Below are 24,114 nucleotides of genomic sequence, written 5' to 3'. Positions count from 1 at the left end.
CCACTGCACCCTACTATACACTTACTTATTAAGCTGCCTTTATATTTACTTAGGTATACATATGTACCCTTCTTTCTCACCTATTGCTTATACATTACAGCCATGTCACTTTTGTCCCTTTAAGCTTGTCATTGTGAATTTAGTTCTTGTCATTTTGTGCAAGTAAGTTGAGAACTACGACAAACCAGTCAATTTCCTTGTATGAATAAATATAGGCTAATACAGTGGATTCTGTTTGGTTGCACCTGGAGATTGGAAATTCAATTCAATTCTAAACAAACCATGCCTTATTTAGTGAGGGGAGAAAATATTTTATTTTTTTTGTGGAGACAGTATAGATATTCTTCAAATTTCACAATACAAATGCCACAAACTGCCTCCATGGAGAGAGATAAGGAAGGATTTCCTTCAATACTCATTACTTTTTTAAAGCCCAATTAATTTGTGACCCCCACACTTCAAAGATGATAAATTCCACTAAGTTTGAAGGGTATAAAATGTTGTTAAAGCTTGTTATTGCATACCACAAAACAAATAATTTAAAAAAAACAAAACAAAAAACAAATATTCAAATGTATTTGATTAACAGTATGGGCTGAATTTCAATTCTGTCTGAGTTGTAAACAAAGTTGCACACTATGGTCTGACTTTGGAATTTTTACACAGATATTGTTACCTAGAATTCATTCATATTAAAATACTCTGAATCAAACTAAAATCTACCCCATAACCACTAAAAAAAAAAAAAAAAAAAAAAAAAAACAACGACATTTATAAAAAGAATTTTTTTAAAACACACACACACACACACAACAAAAACACATTTAAGAGACAAAGACATTTGAATGGAGTATTAGTTTATTACAGAGCATAAGGAAAGTACTCAGTCTAGACATGAAGCATAATACAGTACGAGCTACTTGTTCCTTTTGAAAGATGAACGCATGTTGGTAGGAGGAAGAAAGAAGGAGGGAGGTAGAGGAAATAGAGGAAATAGAAAGGCACTCTCACACTTACTGTAGCCAACGGGATGACTGTCGAGTGGTAAAAGGGAACAAAACCAAAACTATCCAGAATGGAAGGCTATGTAAACAAGGCTGGTTTCTCTGTACTACACCAACCAAATGTTGCCATCCATTAGACTGAGACTAGCTAAAATCCAAAGACTCGCAGACATGTTAATGGAATAAAAACCTGACTCACCTAAAAAGTAAGTCCGGCAGTCCAAAAATAACTAGAGATTGCAAAGCAAGTATGCCTAAGTCATTAACAGTAGCCAGTGACACGATCGCATTGAGGCAGACCAAAGCTTTTCTGTACAACACTCTGGGTCCTCAAGCAAAAACACCGAAAACGATCAAGTCAAAAGGAATTCAAGAATCAGTGTTTAAAGCTGCCTTCTGAAACATCAGCTTCTCTGTATCCACGCAGAGTTTCAGAGAACAAATAAATAGTGTTGAAGTTTGATTCCAAGCCAATAAGACTGGCAAAGAACAGACCCCTTTAAGAATAAAGATGGGAACCAGGTTTCTCTGTAGCTACACCTGCCATCAGTACACTTAAGGAGAAGAGTCTTCTGTCACTTCAAACCATAAACAAGGCAAGTAAACTACGTTTAAAAAGGACTCATTTTAAGTTGAATTTCAATGCATAAACAAACCAATTTTCCATTGCTATCAAGTATAACCAATACCTCTGCAGACCAGAGAAGTGACATAGCAGCTTCTGACTTTTCTGTATTACGTCAGAAAACAAGGGTCTGCAGAGGTATCTGAGGCTTCATGCTCATTTGAGAGCTTGAATAATTAGGATTTGGCTTACCCCTTTATCCTGCAATGCATAGCATTTTAGTGAAATTAGAGCCACAACCCTTGAATTTTAATTGTGCCATTCTAGCGTCCTCCACAAAGACAAGGGAATAAAGCTAACAAAAGGATAAAGAACAACAGGAATGTTTGGAAACAAGCTGAATGTCATTAGAAAAGGTACCAGACCACAATACCATCCAATTATGGATTTATACTTGACATAAACTGACTAAAAAAAAAAGGTCTCAAACTCCTTACGTCAGTAGCACCGATGAATTGAGAGGGGTATTGCATATAGGCTAAAATGGTACCATCATGACACAGAAAACTGACAATATTGATGTGTGGAATGCCGAACAGAAAAGCTATTCACGGTCTATCACAACAAGAAGCAGGGAAAGAAGCAAGTCACTGGGGAATTATGAAGTACTATGGGGCATGAGTTCATGGAACCCATTCATTTCTTTAAATATCAAGTTTGAAGCATGCCTCCTAGGACCCAGCATGATACTGCAACCAGCAGGAAACCATAACAAGACAAAGATGGAAAGTTGTGTAAGGAAAGGAGTCATGTGTTTAAAAAAAAAATAAAAAAATACCATTACTATGAGATAGATAGGGCATTTCACCCCCGGAACCTTGGAGGCTTCTCTGTAGTATACACCAACAGGCCTGGGGGGAAAAGCTTAACATGTTTAGTATTTTAGTTTTTTGGGCACCTCCCATGGGAAGGAGTCTCGGCCAAAGTGGCCATATGCTGCGGTCCTCTGATACATGGGTTTCTTCAGATCCAGCTCCCTGGAATACATAATCAAAATATTCAGCAGCAGCCACACCCAGCAACCTCAGATACACGCAGCCATAATAACACAGGCAAAACACTGACAGGGGAGTGTCAAGAGCCTCACACACAAAATTTAAAAAAATAAAAAATAGCGTTGTCAGAGCAGGTGGTAAAGCAGGAAACACAGGGAGCTTCAAACACTTACCCTCCCAACCAAACTGGATAGTGCAGCTTGCAGATGGAAACCTCTCATCAGATTTACAAAAGCACTTTTATCTAACCAACCAAGGCTTCCTTACGTCAGACATACACATCTGCACAAATAAGCCTAGTTGAAGAGTGCCGCGTATTATGTCATGCATTTAAGTTGAAAGATGTATGGCAAACTCAACTCTTGATTTCATCACAGGCCTCAAACTGAATTTTAGCTGTTGCAAAAAGAAAGCACTGGCTCTGCACAATTTTCACAAATTAAATTAATTCAAGATCCTGGGTGTGACAAGTCAAAAATAAACAATCTAGGAAACAAGAAGAAGCCAGGTTCTGCAGTTTCACCGAGTAGCAGGTGGATTCAGGGGTTATACATTACCTGACAATTACTCCAGGGCGAAGATCAAAGTTCTTCTTCACAATGTCAAGCAGCTCCCTCTCACTCTTGTTGGAGGTTCCGTAGTGGAAGATAGAAATGGAGAGGGGGTGGGCAACTCCAATGGCATAGGACACCTGATACAGTAGAAATATGCAAGTTTTTTTTTTTTTTAAAAGAAGTTAGGTACCTCTTGCAGCCAATCATTAACCCATCATTCTCAGTAGTTTATGATATTGCCACTTACTTGTACCAACACTCTCCTGCAGAGCTCAGCTTTCACCAGAGATTTGGCTACCCAGCGTGCAGCATAGGCTGCAGAGCGGTCAACCTTTGTGTAATCTTTCCCGGAGAAGGCTCCACCCCCATGGGCTCCCCAGCCTCCATAAGTGTCAACGATGATCTTACGGCCGGTAAGGCCAGCGTCACCCTGTAATCGAGAAATAGACATTATACAGACACCTCACAGGCTAAGTAGTTCCCAAAAGTCACACCCTTCGAAATTTACCTGTGGACCTCCAATGACAAATCGTCCACTAGGCTGCAGGTGGTAAATTGTGTCATCATCCAAATAGATGCAGGGAACAACAGATTTGATGACTCTCTCTTTCAGAGCATCTCGCATTTCTTCCAGGCAAATATCCTCATCATGCTGAACAGAAATAACAATTGTGTGCACACGCACTGGGAGCATGGCACCACGGTCTTGACGGTATTGCACAGTAACCTACAAAGGTAAAATTTGAATGAGTAAAAATCCCCCAAAATAATTAAATTAAGAGAATAATAAGAAGTTTGCCAACTCTACCTGGGTCTTTGAATCAGGACGAAGCCATGGCAGGGTGCCATTACGTCGCAGTTCAGCCAACTTCGCATTCAGTTTGTGGGCGAGGACGACTGTGAGAGGCATACACTCCTCAGTCTCATCAGTGGCATATCCAAACATTAAGCCCTGTTCAGCAAGGAATAGATGTTTAAAAGTTAATTGACTAAAGCACATAAAAAAAAAAAAATTAAATAAAACCCCACCCTTCAGTTATTTCAGAACACACATAACAGACTACAATGTTATTACTACCACTACTGACCTGATCCCCAGCTCCAATGTCCTCCTCATTACGGTCAACGTGAACACCCTGAGCAATGTCAGGAGACTGCTGCTCCAAAGCTACAAGTACATTGCAGGTCTTGTAGTCAAAACCTGTACATGATAGACATAAGCAGATTAAATCACCTTTCACAATAAACGTTACCTCAGACAACTCATAAAAGATGCACAACTACAGCATACTACACCTTTAGAGGAGTCATCATATCCAATTTGGCGGATGGTGTCACGGACAACCTTCTGGTAGTCCACTGTGGCGTGTGATGTCACCTCACCGGCCAACAGGATCATGCCAGTCTTTGCAACGGTCTCTGAAAGAGACATTACAGATAATAACCACGTTGTTAAACGTTGTTATTCCTCCTTGACAGTATTAACAGAAGACTTTTGAACAAAAAAAAAAAAAAAAGTCTTACCACAGGCAACTTTGGCATCAGGGTCCTGTTTGAGATGGGCATCTAGAACAGCATCACTAATCTGATCACATATCTTGTCTGGAGAGAGAAAACAAAAAAACAAACAAAAAAAAAAAAAACACACAAGGTAACTAAACGTTAGTACCAACAAAACACTGCAGCGCAACCAGAGCCCTGTATCACGTTAGCGCAACCGGTCCGGCTCGTGCTCGGTGGGAGTGGCTCAGTGTCCCTTCACAGACGCCATTTCAGCACATGTGGTAGGGAGGAGAGAGCGCGCAAATAACTGGGACTGGGAAGTAAGCGTGATAACCTTAGAAACAATGGATTTGGTAATCAAGAAATGTTGAGAATGTAACAAAACTATCCTATACGGTTGTTGGAGCCGGGGGAGGACGACGTTACCGGTTATTGTGCCCCAGGAATAGCCCCAGACGATTCGGCGTGTCCAGAAAAATGCTTAATAAACAATAAACAGTGATATTACAGCCATATTGGCGTTTGAGTAACGTTTGCAGTGAATGTCTGACCAAAATATTAACACTGACACATCCAGTGACCGTGGCCCACAGGCAACATCATTTATTTAGCAAAAATCTGCTAGCTAACACTAGCTAGTAGCGCATGCTCTTGAAGCCGGCCCAGTCACATTCACACAACGTCAGCTAACTCAAGTTAGCGGAAAAGGCCGTAAATGTGAATAACCTGAACAATGTCTATCCTACTCCGTCCTATCAAAGCGAGGACGAAGAATTCGAGGAGCCAACAAGGAAGTAAAAAAACCCTTGTAAATTACTAAAACTAATACAGTCAAGACAAATGGATTAGAGCCCGGTACGTCGGGTCTTACCCGGGTGCCCTTCTCCGACCGACTCTGAGGTGAACAAGAAGCAGTCCTCGTCAATGATGGAATTATGAAAACCATTCATCTGTCCGTTCATCATTGTTAAAAACAGTTGCACGAAATTTTATAAAGGTCACAACGTTGATATGAGGTTAACTGTAATTTTCTTTTATTAATAATGCCTAGAGATTTTTTTATTTTTTGTTTTTGCGCTGCGCTGCTCTCCCAAAAGACACTAGCGACTTTCTGTATATCGACCCTCAAGCCTGAGCCTCATGGCGCAGAGCGCTTGTATTTATTCTGTGAAGTCAGACGCTCTGACGTCACGAGGAGGCGGGCCATACCGTTCAGCTATTCAGGGGTTGCAGCATAATGTCACCAGGAGTGGCGGCAGTCATCAGACAGGCCCACTGCTATTAAAATGTTACAGTGACTCGAGGGCCCAATTGCTTAACCAACACCTTTTACCTCAGCAGTAACACGTAGTGTCTGCGTATGTAATTGAGTGGTGATGTATAATATCAGGTCATTTGTGATATAGGCTATAAAGCTTACCATTATTAAATCATTGTTGTTATAGTGGACTGTTAAGCATCAAAACGTTTGACTTATAACATGTTGCCTTCTTTAATCTGTACTCGCAGGTCCATACTTCTTGCAGTTGTTATCTTATATTCTTAAAGCCTTGATACCTCAAATGCTAACCCTGCCTTAACCAATTCCTTAAAACTGGACCCAGCTTCCGGAATGATCAAAAAATAAAAACCATACAACATGTTGGGTTTTGATTCTGATTCCTGCATACATACGAGCATGCGCCTGAATTTTTGTCCATTGTTGCTCCCCAGAGTGATCTTTGTGTGTGATGTTTTTTTTTTTTTTTTTGTCATATGGGCCACAATGTACGAGATAATAAAACAAATGTTTCCTAGAAAACATTATTTGGATTTGGTATAATCCAGTACCAAATTTATTTATCTGATATGTTGTGTTCATTTAGACTATCACAAAAACATCAAAACATGTCCTGCACTGCTTAAAAAAAAACAGATCAACTTGTAAATACATTTGCAACAAAATGGAAACTTGAATGTGGTTAAAAGAGCATGAGGCTGAGGATGTTATATCTCAAAATACTAGATTATATTTCTCTGTGGAAGCTCCTATGTTCCTATTTCACTCGAGGCACTGTTGTGTAATATAATCAATACCTTTTATTGTGAACATGTTGTACCTCTGTAGGATGCAGATGGGTTTAATTAATGTCACTATGAGGACTGGCGTATCTCCAAAGCATCCCTGTTTTATATATTTCAAGACACTAACTGCCTGAAATTATTTCTGAGAATATTTGTCGTTAAAATTTTGGAATATGATATTTAATTCAAAAGTTACGTCAAAAAAAGGTGAAAAACACACAATGAAACTGGGACTTAGTAGTTACAAGTTTCAGGTCAGCCTTAATCTTCCCATTTTTAAGAAACTTGATATTATTGTGTGGCATGTCAGCTTGACATAGCACGAAGGTGTGTGGCACACAAGCAGTGTTGATTCAATCTAAGCCTGTTGTTACTTGACAAAACACAGAGACCAGATGTGCTTACTGACCTACTGTGAGGAAATATAACACGTTGACCATACTATTACTGAAGTCAATACTCAGTCACTGTGAAGGTTAAATAACCAACAATCACTGTTGGGTAATATTTATTATCCCCATGTCAGATAAAGCATTACTACTGTGTGTGCTGGAGAGGGTTATTCCACAGATTGACTCATATCACAAGGTCACTGAAGGTGAAAAAAATCAAAGGTTCCATTCTGCCTGCAAACAAATTTATCTACTGGAAGTGAGATCATTTCGATTTTGCAATTCTGATAGAATAGCCAAAATCAAGATTCTTCACACTGCAGCCCCATTTGTATATTCAGCCTGTGTCTTTGTACTCAATTCATTTACCAGTATTAATCATTGCTTGAACTTATGGTATTTAGTCTCACTAAAGCGACTCAATCCCTGGCCAGTGTTGCATCAGAATGGCACTGTCAGCATGAATTTGCAATGGTGGACACTTTCTTTTCAGAGGGCCAAAGCATGATGCAAGATGCACCTGATGTTGCCTCCTCCAGGATGTGTTGTTTACGACCCACATTTATTAAAAAAGTGTAAAATAGAAAGTAACTTCCAGCACAAACCGTTGCAAGTCACTTAAAGGTGAATGGTTAAGATTATAAATAGATGACATGGACTGACGGTTTACTCTAGCACTTTTAATCAATAAATTAAGTTTAATTTATTTGGGTAAGTGATAACTTTTACCCAAATAGAGATAATGCAGAGATAATGGATTTTACTGTTGTTGTATTAATGACCTTTATAGTAACTAGCTCAGGGAGATATTGACTGCACTTATTTGTGCAAACATTTTATCATCTCAGAAGGCATTCTTTCAGGGCATAACACTTACCCTAACCCAAACCCTACCCTAACCCACCCTGACTTAATTCTAACCATCACAACAAAAATATTTATCCACACAACCATATATTGTATAGTCTTATATAAACATACTGTACCTTTCAGTAGAAAAATCTTAAATCATGTTGTTCACCTCATGTGTCACTATGGCCAGTTGCACAAGAAAAAAACAGATAATATCTATGAAGAAACTCAAGAAACAGACCACCGTTTGAAAGGGAGTATATATTTTTGTTATTTGGACAGATTTGCTCTAGTTTTGGGGAGACAAAGCAAGCAACCCTTGAAAAAACGTATTGTCTCACTGTTTAGATGAAACCACCCTTACGTGCTAATAATCAATACCTCATAAGCTTGCTTCATTTTTTGTCACTTTCATCAACAATTATTCAAGCAACTGTAGACTAAATACAATAACATTAAAACAGACATTTGATTTGCATTTACTAAAATGGAAACATATTTAATTAACAGAAATCCAACTCTCTTCACTGTTTCAAATACAAAAAGAACATTCTCAATATTATGTAATATTGTATTTCTTTGAAATAAATTTCTCTCACTGGCCAGCAGAATTCAGGCTCAACAGATTGACAGTCAAATAAGAAAATAAATACATAATCTAAGTAAAATAATTTGTGTCATAGATTGTCTCCTATTTTGTTTTCTACCATACTTTACATATATACTTCTTCTATTTTAACCACAGAATTACAAATTATTAACATTCATTAATGAACATTTTTCATTAACATTACACAATAGATAATCACTGTTCAGGACTTGTGTACTGATCATACTTATCTAACTTAGCTAAAATAGGACAAAGTTCATACAATCTTTTTAAAAACATGTTACTCTATTGAAAACAGACCTAAGAAAATACATGACTGCACTATGAAATTTCAGATTTATGCAAGGATTACTGTCCTGCATTTAATTATTCCAACTATCCAGCATTTAATTAATCCAACATTTATTTAGTTTAATAGTCATAATGTCCATATTTTCTAACAATTAGATGGCCACAATTATGACAAAGAGGAGTCAAAAACAGCACTTTACGGCACAAAAATCACAGTACAGGAATGTACAGTATGTCCAGCAGCAAACACAGTCATTCACGATTCATTGCCATAGCTACCTATCGACCTACACACACACACACACCTAAACCGTCATAACTGTACACAAACACACATACACATTCATAAAAACACTCAAATACAATAACTGATTCCATACACACACACACACTGTTACAACTACAATGTACACTGCCCCATGCTAATAGCCCAAAAGTATAACATGTCTAAGATAATGCATCCAAGGTTACACAACAATGCATCACAGCTACCATGACTATTGTCACTACAAGCAAATCATCAGGATCAGTAAGGGAGGATCTGAGCTAAAGAAAAAGACAAACACATAGCTAACTGAAAAGCGAATGTAAAAGGAAACAGGCAAAAAAAAACATGTAATGTATTTGAAATATCACATTAGCACTGTGATACTTCACAATATTGGAACACATCAGTGGTGTATCATACTACTTACAGTATAATACTAAATGATGTAGTAGCTCTACATAGTAGAGTCCCTGCTCAGTTGCCCTACAAATTCAGATTGAAGCCTTGATTGCTTGCTTCTGTGTTCAAAACATCAAGAAATAACACCAAAGGATTTAATAAATATTGAAAGGGAATCAAAGTACGTATTTTTTTTGTTTTCTGGGTAAATTAGTAAAAAAAATAACATCACTTCTTTGTTGCCGCAAAAAGCAGACATTAGATAAGGCCTATAACTCACACAAATGTGTACATATATGTGTGTAAAAGTAATACACATTGGGTCCCATATTACTGTAGTTGTTACCACTGTAGTTGTCCCAGCAGACTTAGTGGCCAGCTATTAATCAACTACTTTTGGTATGACAGATATGCTGTCTCAGCTAACAGCTAACCTCCCACACCCATCATCCCACTGCACTGATTTCGTGGTCTATTTAAAGGCCTTTGCTCACACATTTGCGCTCTGCACTGACATGCTATGCTGCTGCGAGGGCTAGTGGCAGGGCCCCTAAAATGTCACTCTGCACCTAGTTTGGTTCTGCTCTGTTTTTATGCACCGTGAAGGAAATTTAGGCCTTCAATTGATAATTTTAAATGCTCCCTGGGTGTTATGTATCATGTCGCTGTTAAATGCCTACTGAATTTCCAGAGCAGGGAATATGTATTTCCTAACACAAGATGTCAGCTCCCTGTACTGTCCACACCTGAGAACAGACAAAGCCAAAGATAGTACAAGTACAAGACAAAGTTAAAAGTTTATAAATAAACATCTTAATAAAACAACTCAAGGCAAAGTAAGCCTTCTGGCCAGACCAGATGGCTGTTCCTGAAAAGAATGTCATAATTAACTGCAATTTTTCTTTATAGAAATCATACAGTGTATTAAATGTTTAAAATAAAAAACACAAAAGTTGGCTATGTGACCTGTAACAACAGCAGCATTTGGCAGTTTATCACATGGACGAATCCTCCACGTTTTCATCCTTCTTCCCAGATCCACATGCCTTGCTGCTGCCCTCTGCTGGCTGTCCTATGAACGCACGCTCACCTGCTATGGTGTTGGATAAAGAAGCAGCAGTGGCACTGAGCTCTTTAATGTTGGCTTGTGCAGGGCTGCTGGAGCGGCTGTGGCTGTGGCTGTGATGCTTGTGGTTCTTGCCCTTATGTGGACTGGGAGTACGGGCCCTCGTCTTCATGTGGACAGTGCTGTCATCTTCAGAGCTAAAGTCTGAGCTGTCTGAAGAACTGGTGTTGAGGTCTGAAGTGGGAAGCTGGATCTGAAGATAGATGGCAAATATTATAAGACTGAGATGGAGGATGTTAAAATTGGAGAAAGAGAAGCAAAGAAAAAAGCATAGAAAAAAGTGTAAAAGATACATAACATCAGCAGAAATAGCACACAATCAATGTGATATCAGTCTCTAAGTCATCAAGCTGTTCATTGATTCAACCTCAAAAAAGCAGTGCCAGAGTTATGATTACCTGAAATGGCTCTGTTACACCCACTATGCTGCTCATGTTGTTGCTATAGTAACCCAAGATAAAGTCCCCTGAGCCTTTGGGCAACTCCTCTTCAGTAAAGATTACCTGCAAAATAGTTAGTGAAAGATTTTTTTCATGTGAAAGATTTTTTAATGAGGCAAAATCCACATTTATTGAGATTACCTCATGCTCCTGTCGAAGAAAATCTGCTTCTTCTTGCTTGGCCCAAACATATCCCACATAGTCCTTGTGGTGTTTAAAACCCACCTATGGGGGAAGCAGCAACATGATTAAACCTGGTAGTTTAAAGAAGTAAATGTTTTTCACCAACTGTCATAGCAGTAATATAGTAGAGGTTACCTTGTACAGCCCTATCCAGTCCCAGGAGCTGCGGGAGTAGTTGGGCGCCAGTTTGAATTTTGCTGTGGCATCAGCAATGCTATTCCACTCATCTGCCACTATGATTGTGACCAAGGGAATATCCACCTTGTATTGAAACTACAAAAAACATTCAACTTACATTTAAATATTTATACAGAGTTTCCTGTATAACATTTTAAAGATGGAAGCACCAATATTAGCAAAGTGGTGAAAGTCATCTTTATGCACCCTTGTTTGTCCTACCTGCAGGGTAAAGATGGAGGAAACTGGTTTGTGGTCACTGACGGTGTATTCCATGTGACTTCGGTAGCCGTGCTGTGTCACTTTGGTCCCACTGGTTAATCCTGAAACGGACCCAGGCTTACCGGCGCTGACACTGGGAGGTGCAGTGGCTCGCAGGCACCACAAAATCCGATCCGTCCAAGCCGGTTTGCGCTTCTTTCCACTGGGATGTTGACAGAAACAGAGGCAAGAACTTAGAAAAGAGAAAGATTTTTCCTAAACACAATTTTATTTTAAAAAACTACATGTAGTAAAAAAAGAAAAGCACTTTCATGTGTCCCCAGGCAAGTGAGAACCTTTCAGAAAGGAGATAAAGGAGTAACATCTCCTGAGCTATCTGGTCAGTGACCTAGAATTAATAACAGCAACCCTGGCAACACAAACCTTGTGTCATATGTATTTGTTCCAATGTCAAACTTGTAGGTTGGAGGGAATTTCAGTGGTCCCTCTTGGAATCCCTCCAGCACAGTCTCATTATCCTTGGCCATGTTGAGCTGTAACACAGAAAATTAGTAGACATCTCACACTGAGGATTTCCTTTTGGCACTAGCAGTGCACCCTTCCCGTTGCCCTCTAGTGGCATAACCTGCACAGTGCATAGTGTGGCAGAACAGAAGACATTTTTTTCAAATGCTTTATTAATTTTTTTATGTCATTTTAGCTATTAAAATAACAAACAAGTTAAGATTTTAGTACAGGTTTTATGGAAAACAAGCCTGGCAAATATTTATAAAGTAGACTTGAGACTACAAAGTAGACTTCAAAGTAGTAGTAGTTATTCAAATATTAAAAACCAAAATAATGTAGAGGCACACATGTCCATGGTACAAGTTGCACATAAATACCACATGAAGAGGAAATTAGTAAATTTTTAATCTAATATAAATACAATCTCCATTTTTACCTGATCCTTTTCCCACAGTATGGAAAACTTGTTGTTATCGATGGCTGATTTTACCACTTGCATATCCAGATCATCAATGCGAAAGTTGAGATCACCAAACCAAAACACCAAGCTGTTTGAAAAAGGAGGAAATTTACAATAAGTATACACACTTGAAAGTTTATCAGGTACAACTAGCTGAAACAAATGCAGGCTAACACAACAGTCTTAAACATTGTACGATCATTTGGAGCAATGTTCGTCACACACATAGCAGAATACAAATGTTTTATCATATTTTACTACTTATCAGACAGCTACATTTAACTAAACATCTATGTGTTTATGTATGCTGACGTACTCATGGTCAAGAACCCCAGTGGCAGTCTGCCCCTCAAACTGCTGTTGCTGCAGGATGCTCTCAAAGTCCTCCATGCGCTGATCTGAGTTTTCCATGTGAGCTGGGAGGTGGCAGTTGAGGAAGCAGATTGTGTGACCAAACACGGACATGCGAGCACTCACTCCACCTTTATTTCCCTGTAAAACAAGAGACAAGCAAAGGGCAGAGGTAATTTAGGCATGCGTACATACGCACACACACACACAAACACACACACCGTATATTAAGAGAGAGAGAACATGTTTGTAGGCATCTAATATTTCCCCAGAAGCAAAAGTAAGTGATTCAATCAAAGACTTAATACATTAAATACCGTCAGTAATGGAGAAGTCTAAAAAGAAATTTGTGGGTCAGTTTTCACTGTACAGTGTGTGTCTCAGACAAACAGGATGTTGACTCATTAAGCATGAGTGAAGAACACCATAAATTTTTAATGTTAACAATGAAGTGCACAGTGGGGGGAAAGGATGGATCTTGCCACTGTTCTCCCAACTGATCTGACTTGCTAAAGAACAAAAGATGCTTTACTGTAAAATATGCAGGGTGTGTGTGTTTATTTATGCTCACACGAGATAGGCAAAAGCAAATTTGTACTTAAAAATAAGAGCCACAAAACTGCAGCAGTCAACCAGTCTTCATTTGTTAAGGTACCTTGACCCTGCCTTAGAGCATGCAATAGTATTTAAGCAGCATGTTGCAAGAAACCTATTTTCATCCTCTTTCAAAGATAAATGAGGATTGTAGAATAAATTCCTCGAGGTTCTGTAGTGGCATGCTTTTTGTTATGGTTCTATTTAAATTTCATACAATTTAATACACAATAAAAATGACTAAAAATGAGAGTCTGGAGTTTGTGTTTGTTTTGCAGAATTAATACCTGCTGGCAGTGAGATACCAACATGCAGAATTAATACCTGCTGGCAGTGAGATACCAACATCTATCCGTTTATTCTCATCAACTGGATGGAACACCATTTGACAGTTTGAAAAAAACTGGCTAGACTGCAGTTAATGCAGCCTGCCATGTTGCATGGTCATTTGCAATAGATTAGCAGATCTAACATTACAGCACGCTCAACATTTCTGAACAAAGTAAACTTTTTACAAGCCAAGCAGTTGAAGTGTGTAGAAAGTGCAGTGGAAAACTATGAGGGTGTCAACCAAGTCACTCCAACATTGATGTCATTCTTTGTACAGCTAAGCATTATTGTGTGACATTTCCATGACACAGTGCTAATCGCAGAATAGTGTCAACAGGCATCTCACCCAGTAACCACCCAGGCCAGTGCGAGTGGTCTCAGTCTGCACTCCGCGGAGAAAAGGCAGGTGAAAATACTTGGCGAAGACCAGCAGTAGCAACCCCTGCATCCGCTGAGAAGTCACCTGGGGGCAGAAGGGTGGGGACAAACAGACATGGGGACAAATGGACGAGAAGAACAAGATAGAAAAACATGAAAAACACACACTGAGAGCTAGGAGAGGGAACTTTGCATATTTCTGAAAACAGAGGAGCCTTAGAGTTCAGTGTAACTGCAGAGGTCAATAAACAAATACACTGAGTTGGATCAGGCTTTGGTGTCTGTCGTTTTCGGCTGCTCACTTTCTCTTTGCTTGCTCATGCACCCCTTCTCTTTCTGCCCTGTCGTATTTCCTTTTTAGCCTGCAGCTCAGCTCTCCCCCTACTACTTTATATGGAGCACAGAGAACTGCACATTAGGGAGGCCACAGCTTATAGTCTGCCCTCATAACAGAACCAAACCCACCTGTAAAGTGCACCCTCTGGTCACTTGATGGTCAGACCTTTTGTTTCTTCAAGCCCTTCACCGTCCTCTTCAGCACTTGCTTCTTGTCATGCTACATGATAGTTTGCATATTTTGACATTTGTTTGCCACTGGTATAAAAAGCAGTGCAGATATTTCTGTACTGTAAAAGAGGTGCAGGAAAATGGCACATGTATTTCTTAAGTGCAACAAGATAAGATATTTCCATGCTATGCCAACCCTCTCAAGAGATACTGTGGTTTATCTCCCCATACTCAGTTTTCCAGTCATCCACACAACCCAATCCCCATCCCCCAGGCCCAAGAAGCACAATCACACCCTACCACAAATGCCTTGTGAGCAGTTATAGAGGAACACGTCACCACGTGACATAAGACCCTCTTCCTTGTATACAACTCAACGGCTTTGTTGCATAACAAATTCTACTGAACCGTAAAGTGAGCCGACAATGAGTGTGTGTGTGTTCGGCTGCAGAACGTCTGAGAGAATACACCTTTGCCTCTGTGTTCTGTGGTTAAAAAGTATTTCTCATTAACATCAGTGAACACTGGAACAGCTCCCAAATGCTGCCAAACTACATTTTGGCATAGAACAAAAAATACATCTAAGCTCAAAGACAAGTGTTTGTATATGTGTGTGTGTGTGTGTGTGTGTGTGTGTGTGTGTGTGTGTGTGTGTGTGTGTGTGCACGCAGCAGTGTATATTTGACACGTGCTGACTGAAGAAATGAGCTGTGAGTAACAAGTGGGATGTTAGCTGGGCGGTCTAGGAATTTTAAAGACGTTCAGTGCAAAACACCAGAATAGTAATTGTAGTCTCCAATACTGACAACCACAGATAACCATAATGGTACCGTATGTGTATATATAGGACACTGGGGCTTTGACACAGTGTCAGTAATTAATGTCCTGATGGATGGATTTTCTCATGTTACAGATAGCACCATTCCCAAACCTTGTAAATTGAAGCTTTAACTTCCGTCCTACTTTAATTACAAAATTATTAAATATTATTTATTCTAATACATGTATAATGCTTTTTATAAAACCGAAATTGTTTAGACTCAAATGCTCAGTCATCAGGATCTGTCGCATAAAACACTGCAAACATGAGTGTGCCAGGGAGCATTATGAGATGGGGTCAGAAAAAACCTGTCTTTGCTTATTTGTGCATTTAAATTGTAGCTTACCATAACACAAAATAGGGCAATGCTCAACAACTGCATGGTAAATAGTCACAACATGTTTTGTTGGCTCTGTGCTTTTAACCTAAAGGGCTGATTAGAGAAAGGTTTCTTGCAGAAGTTACAGTTTGAACCTAGCAAGGAGACTCGGTGAGCAGACTATGTCAGAGCAGAGAGAACAGATGAGGTGTTTGTGAGTCTGTCCACCATGTCATGAACAGACACATACATACTGATGTGGCCTCTACTGAAGCCAAGCTCCAAAACATTACCTGTCCTGCTCATACAGTAATATCTACATAAAGTAAACAGAAATCTCACATCAAGATGGTTTTTGCGAGGTTCAATCGAATGTAGCAGACCATGAGATGGCTGGAGGACAGCATCAGTGTCACTGTGAGAGACACATCTACACTGACAATAATGTGATCCAAAAATAAAACATCACCGTGGGAGACATTTGTCTAGCTCTTTTAGTTCAACAGCTGATTCACACTCTTTTGCTTACTATGCCAACAAAGCAAAGCATTTAAAAAGATGAACACCAGCCACAAATAACCAGTATGCATCCCTTAAACATGAAACACCAGACAGGTCTTGAAAAAATAATAATGTTTGTTTGGCATGCTTCCAATGGTGTATGAAGTATTTGGTGTGCACACTCAATATTTGCATTACATGCAAACTGATATTCCTTTTCAAAATGGGTATGTGAAGGCACTAAAAAATAAAAGCATAAAGAAAAGAGAGCAGATATACAGACAGAAAGGAGCACAGATTAGGACCATGAGGCAGAGAGAACTTGACTTTGCATTACAAGCTTAGCAGACAGCAGAATATAGCTGACATGCTGACATTACATGCCTGTTATAAATTATCGCCCCATCCGTTGCTTAGGGAACAAGATGAGCCAAAACAGCAGCCGGAAACAGAGATCTCATCAGCAATCATGTATTGTGCATGAACCTAAGCTGTCTAGCATTTTCCACTGAAAGTGTGAATACGTGTTTATTCCTAAAAGCCATTACTGACCAGCACGTAACCAAAGGGGCTGAGTCTTTCCATGCAGACCTCACTCCACTGGTCTGTGAAGAGGACATCTTTCAGCCTTTTGTTAATCATTGAGTTCACTTCTTGCAGCCTAGAAGAAAAAGGACAAAAGATAAGGCGCAAGGGTCAACAGCAGACAGAGATGCATGTGAAGCTGATGAGAGAGAGCTTTCATAATGTAATAGTGGATTACTAAATAGAAAAGAATTATCGCTGTAGGGAGACACTGCTCATTAGCCTCATTGTTTGAAGTTTTGATGTGGAACAAGTGAACGTTAATGGACACTTCAGCTTTGATAAAAAGTGGATGGTTACTGTACCACAAAACACCCACCCGATAATGTACATGTCTGTGTTTCCATCACCCACATTCAGCCCCAGCAAAGAAGTCATGTCATCAGGTGGAGTGGCTGAACCCACATTCCAAGTGATGATGTGCACTCTGGAAAAAAAAGGCATTAAATGAAATCTCTCACAAGCACTCACCTCCTACTCACCTCACTATCAAAGCCTAAAGACTTTTAGATTAAAGAACATTTGTATTAATATTTCACATATGTATTTTATCTTTTCTTATCCTAATGACCTTTTCTTCAATGTGTTTTTTTTACTGTGTTTTTTACTGTATTTTAGTCTTGGGTTATATGTAGTTGAAGTGACATACTTTCTGACATTCTGGCATAGGATTTTGTTAAAGGTCACTGACTTATTAGTGTCCCAATATTCACCATTTCAGCAACATAATTGACTTCAGAAATTCAGTTCAACTACTGTACAGTGTTTTAGTACCTATTGAGCTGTAGAGTAGTTAGAGACACACCTATTTAAAAGAGGCAAGGAAAGAAAGACACAAATATTACATAGGCTATTTGAAAGTAAATAATATCACCCTGTTCAAGTTTAACATTAAAAGCTTTAATCACCTAAAATCACCTATATTATGTAACCTTTACAAAAGAACATTAAATGGTATTTATAGTTTTCTGATTGTTGAATGTGTTACAAAAATAATTCACATTGCTCTCCAAAAAATAGGTAATGTATTGAGTTTAAGTCCTGCATTTATAATTTATTACCAGTACATATAAATATTTAACAAATAGCTGAGACCCTATGAATACATCCCGAGATTAGTTAGAAGACACAGATCAGGGAACTTGCCTGAAGTCCTCCACTGTCTGGGCCTGAGTGTCAGCAGTACCTGCCACAGAGAGGGCTCTCTGTGCATGAGGGTTCAGATGAGGAGGCAGAGGTCTGCTAGCAGGTGGGTGGGGCACTGAGGCAGCCCTAACTGGGTGGTGTCCTGGGCCTTTAGGACCAGCCTTAATGTTGGGCCCCATGTGCTCTCCTAAGGGTTTTCCTGCTACACGGTGAGAGGGTTTGGCATGACTATCTGCAGAGCCATCAAGAGAGCACTCGCCCTGGTTAGCCACTGAAGGGGGTTCAGGTTTAGGTTCAGAGATGTCTACAAAGCCCTCTATTCTGGCGCTTCGCTGGGGCCTCCGAGGTCTGACAGGGGATGCAGCTTGGCCAGTAGTAGCTGGAACCACTCTATCGGATGCTGGAGCAGCAGTTGTTATTGAAGCTTTTGTTACTCCATTTGGGTTGCCTTCTCGTGTTTGGCTTTCACTCTGCTTATCTTTGTCCATTTCTTAAAATTTCTGTGACAAAGAAGTCAATTGTCAGAATTAGGTATGTATTTTTGGAAGTTTTTATATTCCTCACACAATTGACGATGAAGATAAGTTTATGCATTATAAGAATTATTAGGACAGATTCATAAAATTCAGGCACAGGAAGCATTTTTTTCATTGCAATATTGGACTGCGCAACAGACAGCTCCTCTTTTAAATAACAAGCCAATTTAGCTGGTGAGTGTAGGACTGTCATGAGACCCTATTGACCCAGCAGGATAACAGAGTGAGTCATTCCCCTCCCACCATCATGACTGTTCAATTACCTGCCTTCTCAATGCCTTAAAACAGACAAGTACAGTACATGAAAACATCAGCTTGAGAGCAGGAAGAGATAAGACGAGACATACTGTAGTAACACCCGAGAGTTTTGAAATTTGAAATCTGGAGGAATAATCGGTGGGTCTGCCTATGCTGCCTGCCAGTCCTCCAGTAACCAGGGAGATGCTAAGTCAGTTCAAATCAGCTCAGTGCACCTGCCACACACTAACATGAGGAACCGCTACACTGTCGAGAACAGAAAAAATCCACAGCATGAAAACAAACAACAAGAGAAGACGCTGCAGAGGGATCAGACAGTGACAAGACGATATTAAAAGAGGAGTCTCTTCAATTATTGCAACTGTTTCAATTAATTAAAAAATAAAAAACTACAGAGTAAGTCTGATGAATGCCATAAAGAATCAAAATTATGGTCTCACAATAAGTGGACAAAACAAATTATGCACGCTGTAGTCCTTAAATTCTACATAATCAAGAGATAAAACCTAGAATAAAAACATAAAGAGAATCCTCAGATGTTAAATTCCCAAAACAGAAAAAACCCGCCGCATAGCTGTTGACATGGTCTTGTGCTAACAGAACCAATTTGGGCACAAAACTGTGGTAGTCCGACCCAGATCCCTCAGCCAGTGGGAACTGATTTAACGTCAGCGTATTTTCAGAGTTAGAGGAAACCTAACCCAATTTTTAAAATCATGGCAGACATTAACTCATCATATTCTCTGCATGGTTGAGGCAATGTCCTTTGCATTATATACAACTATGTCAGATCAGGACAGAGATGGCAATTGCTTGAGGATGGAGCTCTCTTAAAATTATTCACATGACCTTGAGGAGACAGAGGCCGTGACTTTCATGGCTCTGTACTCCACATGTGACTAGAAACATGCCGGTCTTTCAGTCTGCCAATAACCTGGTGTCGGGCTTAACATAATGATCCATGTATGGCATCTAGTGAAACGGGGAATGTGGAGGAGGGTGGCTGATAGACTTGGCACACGTGGGAGTGGGTGGGTGAAAAACGAGGTAAGGGAAGCACAATGGAGAACCAATTGAGACAGTCCATTCAGTGACAACACTGTGTCTTTTTGCATACGTCTCTAAACTGATCCTCTCACATTTTCCTCTGGCACCATCTATTTTTCCAAGCTTTAATCCCCCATCCCTCTCTCACTCTCTCTTATCATGCCATTTCACCAATCCGTTTTTTCTTCCCATCGTCAACGTGTATAGCACTGAATTGCTCGCTCCACAAATTTAGTTTTTTCTACGGTGAATATCTCCTTTTATGTCAAACTGATTGCCTGTACTATTCAAGACCTAAAATCTTTTCCCCTGTGCTGTGAGTGGTACTTGTGCTCCTCCGGCGACGTGCACTGTATTGTTTCCTTCAGCCAACCACCTCTCCGTCATTATCAATGACGTCAAGGTGCCATAGTTCCAGCTTCCACCGTCACAACAAATGGATATAGATCACAATCAGTTGTAAACATAAAACAGAAAGAGATGCTAGGTCATAACAGGAATAGAGCATAATCAAGCTGTGAAAAAATACCAGTATGTAAATACCAGGTCCAGTATGGGGATGATAAACAGTGAAGGAAATATTGAAATAAAACATGTGAGATTTGGACATTGGTTAAGGTGGAAGTAGCTTTGTTTGTATGAGGAAAACACTTGTACAATTTTCTTTCTGGATGCCAAACTCTGAATATAGTGTAGATTTATCCGTTTTCCTCAAAGAAAAATATATTTTCATTATAGGACAGAGCAGCGGCTAAATATTTCCCTTTCCCCTCACGTTCAGAGTGCAATGATTTGATTAAAACAAATGTGTCATGGTGTTTACATGCACCACCCTGGGGGGGTGAGAGCTGAGAGAGCCAGAAAGAATGCAGCGTAACCCAAACAGCAGACTCTAGCCAGCCTTCTTGGCTGCTCAGATGGGATTATTTGATAAAACTTTCAAAGAAAGACGAATTTCCATTCTGTTTAGAGGTTAAAGAAATGGAAGTCATATATATTCTCACACTGAAGTATCTTTTAACTTTGTTCCTCAGCTGTGCACAGCTGCCTTCTGTTAACACAGTGATCCCAGCAACAATGCTGATCACATTTTGCTCATCTCTTCAGGGTTTAATGTTAAAATTACAGCCAAGCAGTGTTAGTATTTAGGGCCTCCAGGGCCATATGCCCCTGTGACAGGGATACTAATGATGACCCAGACAGAAATAACACCGGCAGCTGCTACCACAGCTGTAAATGGCTCCTCTAGGTCCTAGTACCATAGAATGTCTCTACCCTGTGTCTAGGGGGCCTCATCATTCCTATCAAGGCACAGCCAAGGCTGCAGGACGTCAAGATGATTTTGCACATTGAAGTCACGTGCTGACAACATACATTATATTGTCTCCACTGCAAAATTACATTGTAAGTGACAATGTCAGCTTTTTTCAATTAACAAGAAGAATGAATCAGCCCAAATGGAGACTTGGGCTTAATTCTGTACAAACTTCTTTGTAGAGTAAAATAGTCACTATGTTGTTATCATAGGTAAAATTAATATCTGGTTTAACAAATATTTGACACGCATACATTGTACAACATGAAATTAGAATAAACATGTTTTTACCTCAGGTCTGACTGTGAAGCAATTCAGGTATGGAATCAAACTCAGAAGCTAAAACCAATCAGCGACAATAAAAATCCACTCTACATCTGACGCATCTGTGCTCATGTCTGCATGTGCATGAAATGAAAACCTTGCAGCCAAATTAGTCGATTGCCCAAATGTTCCTTCCTGAACAGTTACTGGTTTTAAAAGACAGCTGAACTATGTGCAATTAAACATACCAAAACTTGCGAGAGCTGTTTCATAGTACAAAAAAAAACTTTTGACGAACTGATGATTAGTGCAGTTGGAACTATGAATAAACACTTCGTTTTGAATTTGATATAGCTATAGATGTTTATGCTTGCTGCTAAATATTTTCTGAGTGCATCAAGGCATCAAGAGTGCCATTATTCTACATTATTACATACCAACGTGAGAAATTCTACTGCAATATGGCCACTACCAAAAACTAGGATGTTTGATATGGTAAGGGTAAAGCAGGTATTGTTAATGTTACAATGTGTTAAATGACACATTTATAACAACAGCTTTTGATTGCACATATATATGTGTAAACATGCCTGGAAACCAGAAGAAGACTTTCTGACAGGATGTGTCATTTCATATCTGATCCTGTTATGTAAACACTACAACACAAGCTCTTTGTTGTGTAACTTATTGGACACCAGTATTTGGCCGATGGTTGATGTACATTATTGTGACATAGATTACTGATTGTTGTTAAAAAGAGAGCAGCAGGAGATACAGCATCTGGTCTAATTATACTCTGCTTCAAGGACAAATTGTGTGACTGAAAAAAAAAGAGAATGAAGGTCATCAGGCGTTTTTTCAGACATTAACTCAGACACACGGGTGCCGGAGTTTTCATGTTCGTGTGTGCACAGAGAAAATATCCGAGCCCGTGTTTACACTTTTCCAATGTGTGAATCCGTATTTAGGATTCCATTCTGGCACAGAAACAAAGGTGGGAAACGTGTGAATTATGATTGGCTGACCCATAATTATGAAGGCTCTACGTTACAAACATTACCGTGATACAGTCTCTCAAAATTTACTACTCGCATACACATCCACAGCGTGAGGATCAGCCTTCAAGGAAGTATTCTGATGTTAACATGGAACTAAAATAAACACTACAACCCATGGTGTTTGATGTGTCACCACCACTGGCGATTAACAGATATTAAATATGTGTGGGGCAAAAAAAAAAAAAAACAACTAATAACGCATGCGTATAGCAGATTGTTACCTTTATTTGGTTTGACTCTTGTGTGCAGATGATTTTAACAGCTGACAGATGTTGACTGTAGGGTTTCTGCAGACGAAGAGGACGGTCAGCCTCTCAGGACGAACTAAATTTGCAAGAAGCCCCTTCAGCGAATAGGTTAACTAAAACCACACTGAACTTTCCTTTCCAATCACCTTCCGTAGGAAACCATCGGCATCCCGGCGCTTTCCTTCTTCAGCGAGACTGGCAGGAGGAGCAGGTGGGTTTGGAGCGATGCAGGCGTGAGATTTGGCAGGCAGACAACATCTCTTAGTAACACTAATGTCTCTTCCTGCGTTTAAAGACACAGGCTGCAGCAGCGCCTACACGTCTGTGTGCTGTGCCCTTCAAATTAAACAAGACGTCCGGTACAGCTCAGCGGAGGGAGATGCACGCAGCGCTTCCGTAAACGAGCTGCCAGTCTGCCAACGATGTTGAGTTTGAAGATTACAGTAGAGCTTGGCTGGGAAGCTCGAAGATCTAGGGCAGGTAGAAAGGAAATGTTGTGGCAGTCACGCCCACAAACCTGCTGTGTGAACAAGTATAACGTTCAGCAGTATGGAGCCGTTCTATGTAATTAAAGTCTATGAGGAAATAGTGCTGCCACCCAGTGGTCAGTATAGTGCAGTGCGTGGCACTATCAGGACATGACGCTCAGAGGTGAGCCTTACTCTCAATTACATATACGCACCTGAACTCTTTAAATTAACTATAGTAAGACCTTGACAGAAAAGAACACATCTTTAATTGTTTCTGTTGGTGGAGAAGATATTTGGTGCAGCCCTCCCCATGGGTGAATAACTGGGTATTTAAAACAAGAAAAAAAAAAAAAAAAAAAACGTGAGAGAAAACGTGAAAGAGAACACAGACATATGCAAAACGACCACAAAGAAACCCAACCCAACAAACAATCGGGGATCTGTCCTTATCTGATAAACACATCTTCATTCTGAATTTATTATAAAACTATCTTGTTAAATTGCCTTTGCTCCAATCATGTTCCAGATCATGTTTACATCCTGACTCACCCTAATTTGAGATAACGTGCAAATATTTCTTTACCTCTTGTCTACATTCTAACAGAGGCAACTGAAGTACCAAAGTCATCTGACATGTCATTTTGTCTGTAATTCTAAACATTTGTGTAACATTTTCACACAGATGCAACTTTTTCTTAATCTTTTACTATATTTT

At 39.6% G+C, this 24,114-nt stretch overlaps 2 protein-coding genes across 4 annotated transcripts; both read right to left on the bottom strand.

The window, feature by feature from the left end:
- Window positions 1–840: 840 nt before the first annotated feature.
- Window positions 841–5,826, bottom strand: mat2ab (methionine adenosyltransferase 2Ab). Its single transcript, XM_067520118.1, has 9 exons — window positions 5,553–5,826; window positions 4,703–4,780; window positions 4,475–4,597; window positions 4,267–4,379; window positions 3,987–4,130; window positions 3,687–3,905; window positions 3,426–3,608; window positions 3,182–3,315; window positions 841–2,606 (listed from the first exon to the last, which is right to left on the bottom strand). The coding sequence occupies exons 1-9, from the start codon at window positions 5,644–5,646 to the stop codon at window positions 2,504–2,506; spliced, it is 1,191 nt and encodes a 396-aa protein (XP_067376219.1). The 5' UTR covers window positions 5,647–5,826; the 3' UTR covers window positions 841–2,503.
- A 2,713-nt stretch (window positions 5,827–8,539) lies between these two features.
- Window positions 8,540–23,579, bottom strand: inpp5jb (inositol polyphosphate-5-phosphatase Jb). Of its 3 annotated transcripts, none has more exons than XM_067521768.1 (13): window positions 22,903–23,579; window positions 18,204–18,703; window positions 17,377–17,484; window positions 17,025–17,133; window positions 14,294–14,410; window positions 12,989–13,164; window positions 12,649–12,760; window positions 12,129–12,238; window positions 11,706–11,907; window positions 11,442–11,579; window positions 11,265–11,348; window positions 11,082–11,186; window positions 8,540–10,876 (listed from the first exon to the last, which is right to left on the bottom strand). In XM_067521768.1, exons 2-13 carry the CDS (start codon window positions 18,689–18,691, stop codon window positions 10,553–10,555), a joined length of 2,073 nt encoding a protein of 690 aa, XP_067377869.1. In that variant the 5' UTR covers window positions 18,692–18,703; window positions 22,903–23,579; the 3' UTR covers window positions 8,540–10,552. The 3 variants fall into 3 exon arrangements, with proteins under 3 accessions (XP_067377869.1, XP_067377870.1, XP_067377871.1); XM_067521769.1 differs by lacking the exon at window positions 22,903–23,579 and adding an exon at window positions 17,832–17,862 and having other exon boundaries at window positions 18,204–18,410; XM_067521770.1 differs by lacking the exon at window positions 18,204–18,703 and having other exon boundaries at window positions 22,903–23,560.
- Between the last annotated feature and the right edge of the window lie 535 nt (window positions 23,580–24,114).

Source organism: Channa argus, chromosome 11 (assembly GCF_033026475.1).
Source record: "Channa argus isolate prfri chromosome 11, Channa argus male v1.0, whole genome shotgun sequence".
Classification (NCBI taxonomy): Eukaryota; Metazoa; Chordata; class Actinopteri; order Anabantiformes; family Channidae; genus Channa; species Channa argus.
This window is presented reverse-complemented; position numbering and strand designations above follow the sequence as displayed.